Source organism: Ursus arctos, unplaced genomic scaffold (genome assembly GCF_023065955.2).
Source record: "Ursus arctos isolate Adak ecotype North America unplaced genomic scaffold, UrsArc2.0 scaffold_19, whole genome shotgun sequence".
Taxonomy (NCBI): Eukaryota; Metazoa; Chordata; class Mammalia; order Carnivora; family Ursidae; genus Ursus; species Ursus arctos.
The window spans coordinates 49660099-49665616 of NW_026622863.1; the positions used below are offsets into that span (position 1 = coordinate 49660099).

The 5518-nt window shown below is 58.6% G+C and overlaps 1 protein-coding gene across 1 annotated transcript; it reads left to right on the forward strand.

Annotated features, from left to right (window-relative positions):
• The first annotated feature begins 200 nt into the window (after positions 1-200).
• SELENOW (selenoprotein W) lies at positions 201-4169 on the forward strand. Its single transcript, XM_026481944.4, has 6 exons — positions 201-336; positions 1730-1754; positions 1861-1914; positions 2098-2172; positions 2277-2375; positions 3782-4169. Exons 1-5 carry the CDS (start codon positions 290-292, stop codon positions 2355-2357), a joined length of 282 nt encoding a protein of 93 aa, XP_026337729.1. The 5' UTR covers positions 201-289; the 3' UTR covers positions 2358-2375; positions 3782-4169.
• The last annotated feature ends 1349 nt before the right edge of the window (positions 4170-5518 follow it).

Sequence of the window (5518 nt, forward strand, 5' to 3'; positions counted from 1 at the left end):
GGCCCGGAGGGGGGACGGGGGGGAACGCGCGGAGGCCTCCCCCGGGGCTTCTGTCGGGACGTGGCCTGACCCCAGCAGGGGAAGGGAGGGGACTGCGTGGGGGCTCAGGGTGGAGGGCCGCAGGGTCCCTGAACCCCCGCCGTGGGGGTCCGCCGCCCCCCGCCGTCCCTGCCCCCCCCGCGTTGGTTCGCGCCGTGGAAGGCCGAGTAACCACCTTTGTGCCGCGGTCGCGGAGCCGCGGAGTTCGCCCGTCCACGCCGTAGGGGGGGTCGCCGTGCGCGTCCCGCCCATGCTGCGGTCCCCAGCCATGGCCCTCGCCATCCGAGTCGTTTATTGGTAAGCATAACGGCCGGGGGCCCCCTCCGCGACCCCCGCCCGGAGCCCATGCTGGGCCCGGCGGTGCTGGGCACTGGGGACTGGACCCACGGGGATCCCTCCCTGAGAAAAGGGGTTCCTTGCGGGTGAGGTGGGCGTGAGGGGACCGGCGAGAAGGAAGGGCGTTGACCCACCTCCCCAGTGCGTGGCACTCAGGACAGCTCAGGTTATCGAAGGTGGAACCGAGACACGTGTGTGGCCATTTAAGACACCCGACTCCGGGGGCTCCGTTTGCGGGGCGGGTGGGGGTCACTTTTGTAATGCGAGAGGAGCCTCTGTCAACGCGTAGGCCTCCCCCCCCCTCAGTACCATGAACAGTCATGGGGTGGGGACGGCGAGAGTCGAGAAGCTTCGAGAATGTTCCAGAGTGGGTTTGAAAGGAATGAAGACTGGGGGTGCCCATCGTTAGTAACCCTCCTTCCTTTCGGGTCTGGGTTTCCCCATCTGCAGAGGGGGAGAGAGTGATCCCGGTAGTGACCGCGGAGGGAGTGCACGTTTGCTCCAGCTTCCCCGTTAGCGTGAAAAAAGCCCCGAGTGGACAGGGGATTTTCTCTCTTGGTAACTGCTGCGTACCCCGGCTGGCACCCAGCACTGTGCGGACCTGCACAGACAGGCCTGCCTGTGGGCGCTTAGTAAATGCGCGGTCAGCGCCTTTCTCCTCCCAGAGAGTCATTGCGGGAGGAGACTATTAGGTCCGTGTTCGTTATAGGGGAGGGTGGGGTCAGCTCCGAAACTCGCGTGAAATGCCCTGCGGCCCAACCGCTGATTTTGCAAGGCTCAGATGGGCCTGGGCGTCAGAAATGTCCCCGCACCCTCTGCAAAACAGAGGGTGGAGTGACATTTTGAAGCCCCCAAGAGGCCTGTGCTCCAGACTCCGGTCCTGGAATAGCCTGCGGGTTCTGGAATAGCCTGCCGGGTCCTGGAATAGCCTGCCGTTGGGGGGTGGGGAAGCGTTTGGATTTCGGCCTCGGGACTGGGAGGGCCTGGGGATCCCGGAGTAAAGGTTTTCCCACACCTTCCCCCCGGGCTGTGGATGGGGAGAGTGCGTCTGTGGTTTCATCCTAACCCGGTTCTGTGTTTCCCTCCCTCTCCCTCCCTCCCTCCCTCCCTCCCACCTGCTTTGTGTCGGCGTTCCTTGTGTGTGGGTGTCTTCCTCCTGTCCCCTGTCCTGTCCGTGCCCCTTCCAAAATTCTCTGTGTGTCTGTCCTCTCCTCTCTCTGTTCGCTCTTTGGGTTTGTGTCTGCATTCCTCTTCCTGTCTTCCTGGGCCCCCTTCTGTTTCCCTTTGTGTGTCCACCTGCCCCCTTCCCTCCTCTCCCTGCACCCGCCCTCTCTCTTGGACTCCCTCCCACCAGTGGCGCTTGAGGCTACAAGTCCAAGGTAAGCAGAGTGGCCAGCCCCGAGGTGTCCCCGGAAGATGAGGGAGGAGGGCGAGCTGGCCTGGCCCCTGTTGACCCCTGTTGTGACCCCCACACCTCCTTCCCAGTATCTTCAGCTCAAGAAGAAGTTAGAAGATGAGTTCCCCGGATGCCTGGACATCGTGAGTCTGGGAGATGGGGGAGAGAATCAGAGATGGCTCTCCTTGTGTGTCCCTCAGCCCTGAGGTGACAGCACGGTTCGGGCCGGCCCTATCCTTCACGCCATAATCTCCCATTTCCTGGGAAGGTGCAGGTGTCCCCAAGTGGGCCGCACCGCCCCCCCAGCAACATGTCTCTCTCCTCAGTGCGGCGAGGGGACTCCCCAGGCCACCGGCTTCTTTGAAGTGATGGTAGCCGGGAAGTTGGTTCACTCCAAGAAGGTATGGCTGGCTGTCCGTCCACCTGTCTGTCCGTCCGTCTCGCCTTGTTCTCAGGCTGGCTGGGCCTTGGGGTCTCACCCCTTCCCGCTTCTTTCCCTCCCCAGAGAGGTGATGGCTACGTGGACACGGAGAGCAAGTTTCTGAAGCTGGTGGCCGCCATCAAGGCCGCCTTGGCTCAGGGCTGATGTGCCCTGAAGGCAGAGGTGAGGGGGGCCCGGCTCGTACACACTGGAATCCTCCCGTGCCCCGAACCAAAGACTCGTTTCCAACCCCATATATTCCAGAACGGGTGGCGGTGTCCATATTATTCTCTGGATTGCAGAATTGCTTTTCAGTACCTCCCGAGCCTGATTTCTTGTTTCCAAGCCAGCAAGTTCCAGATGAGCCCCAAACCCCATCTTTTCTAGAACTGGGCACCCGATGCTCGCCCATTCCAGAACCAGGTTCTGGCTCCAGACACTTGAGAGCCTGGAAGCACTCTCCCATTCTCTCTACTTGAGTGCCTGTTCCCCCCCCCTTCCGTCCCAGTATACAAGATGGACCCAAATTTCTGTCCCCAGGGAGCTTGGCTCCAGAAAACTGGTTTCCAAATGCTTGAAGCTCAAGTTCTGTTTCTTAGTCTTTCACTGGAGCAGAGCGAGGTCACCTTCGCTGGGAACTCGAACCTGCCGATTGTGTTAGCGCGATCCCCAGAAAGTAGCATCTTGCCTCCCATGCAGGTCTGAAACAAAGGGAGGGATCCCCACATTAAAACAGAGAAAATCAAGAATTATATAATTGTGAAGCGGCTTGAGCTGGCTGTGAGGGTGGGGGCGGGGCTTTCCATTCTTAAAGCCCCAAATAGAGCACACCCCTTGGATAAACACACGAGCGATGGCTTCGGAGCTGTCAGGAACTGACAGGCGGCTGCTTACATCAGCGCGAGGTTGCCTTGGTTTCTGGAGTGGTCCATCAATGGATGCTTCCTTCCCACATAAGCAGAAATGGGATTTATGTAAGGGAAAGAGAGGGGGCAGTGGCTTTTGTTTGCAGTTTTGTGGGTGCATTTTCTGGGGTCCCTAAGACCACCCCCGGGTTCAGGGATTTTCTAGAAGGACCCTTGGAACTCAGCAAAGTGATACACGTGGTTGTAGATGATTGTGTAGGCTCGGCACTATAGCCCAAGGCCCCAGGTGAACAGGGGTGTCCCCCAGGCAGGACAGTCCCAGTCCTCGGAGGTTCCCCCCAGGAGCTGGAGGCCACGCGGGGCCTGCACGGGAGGTTGGTGATCGTGAAGAGGTCTTCCGGGGGCTCGCAGCTGGCGTGGGCTGGCGCGAGCATCACAGAAACCCATTTCAGTGGCCAGCCTGTCCGGAGAGCGAGTCACCTCTGCGAGTGGCGGCCCAGCAGCGCTCCCCGCCCCCCCGCCAACTTTACTGAGAACTAAGTCTTGGCCCACCTTGCCTGTTGGGTTACAACTTCTCTCTCAGGGCATCCCGTTGTCCTTGTGCCTCAGTTTCTCCCTGGGACCGCCTTTTGCCCATCGCTTGTCTCTCTCCCCTTTATCATGGGGTCCCCACTGGTCTCGTTTGCTGCAAGCTGACCCCTCCCCCACCTCTTCTCTGCACAGTCCAGTGACCTTGGCCCAGCCCCTCGTGGCAGACGCTTCATGACGGGAAGGACTGAAATGTCTCACGGACGCCTGGTCTTTCCCTGATGTCCCTGCGGCTGCCACGTGGGGGCAGAGACTGACGCCCCTGGTCCTTGCCTCTGTGTGTGTGTGTGCCCCCGGGAGTGTAGCTCCATACCCTGCCTGCCTTGCTCCTTCCTCTCCCCCCACCCTTCCCCATCACCCTGCATCCCCCAGCCCCCTGGCTACTTTCTGGCATTTGGGGTGGTCCTGCTCCTGGCTTCCTTCTCAGGGCAGCCGAGAGGGGGATCTGGGTGAGTGAGTTGCAGATTTCAGCAGTATTGGCAACGGTTCACTATTCAATAAACATTGGATGAGTTTAACAGAACGTGTCTGCGAGCGTCCGTGAGCTTGAGGCTGGGGGGGGGGTTCTGAGGTTAGCCCATGATGACACGGGCTCTCATGGAAGCCGGGGCTCGCACCCCTCTTTCTGCATTCGGGTGGGCTGGTGATTCCAGCAGCAATGGGACAGAAAGTGGAGGAGTCCTGAGACTTCAGAGTCGGCTTCGGTCACCACCTTGAGAGCACCGGAGAGCACTTTCCGCGCTCCGTTCTGTCGGCTCTTAGAGCAAGTCCCGGGGCTGAGCCCACGGGCTAGGGGACTGGGATCCCCGACGGCTGTAGCACTTGACAGCAAAATTAGCAATCCCTTGAGTTGGGTTAGTCCCTGGTAGAGCAAGGTCAGTGAATGTCATCGGCTGACAAGCTTGCTGGGGACCTCGTGGTCAGCCGTCACTCGCTGTCACTGTGCTGGGTTGGCTGTTAGGGCCACTCAGGTGGAGGCTGGAGACTTGGGCGCCCCTTGGACCATGGCGTTGGGACTGTAGGAGGCGGGGGGAAGTGATCCCTAGTCCCACAAGCCCACTTAGGAATTTTTCACGGGGCTGGACCATTTGTAAGACCCGCGGGGAGGCTGGCCACTGCAGTCCCGCTTCAAAGAGACCATCCTCTCGATATCTCTGACCACCTTTCATGGACAGCCATTTCTATCTTAAATGCGTCTACATGACATGGAAAAGTTGACTCAAATCACCGAAACATGTGAACAAGTTTCAGTTGTGTAAAATGTACCAGGATCTTTCTAGAAGGTCCCCCAAACAGAAGGATGTTACTGTTCTCCCGTCCGCTCCTACCCCTCATTGTGGGCCGATAGATCAGGACCTCTGACAGTCCTGTGAGGAAAACTCTGGATCACATTGGAGCAGATGGATCAGGCCTAATGACTCTCAATTCCTCTCTCTGGTCATTTGAGCCAGGCCGCTGCGTGGCACGGGAGAGGTGAGGAGACCCACCTCACTAGACACCACAAAGAAGCATCTAGATGCAAAAGTCCCAGTCTCTGAGCTGCTAAGTTGGAGACACCTATGAAACCACCCTAGGGACTGGTTAGTGGGTGAAGACCGGAGGAAAAGAGCCCGAGAAACAGAAAAGACCACAGCCCAACCAATGTTATTTTTTCTTTAAAAATAGCTTTATTGAGATATAAAACCATACAACACACCCCTCTATTTTTTTTTTTTAAGATTTTATTTATTTGAGAGAGTGGGAGAAGCAGACTACCCGCTGAGCAGGGAGCCTGATGCGGGAGTCGATCCCCGGATTCTGGGATCATGACCCGAGCTGAAGGCAGATGCTTCACCCACTGAGCCGCCCAGGTGCCCCCATCCCACCCCTTTA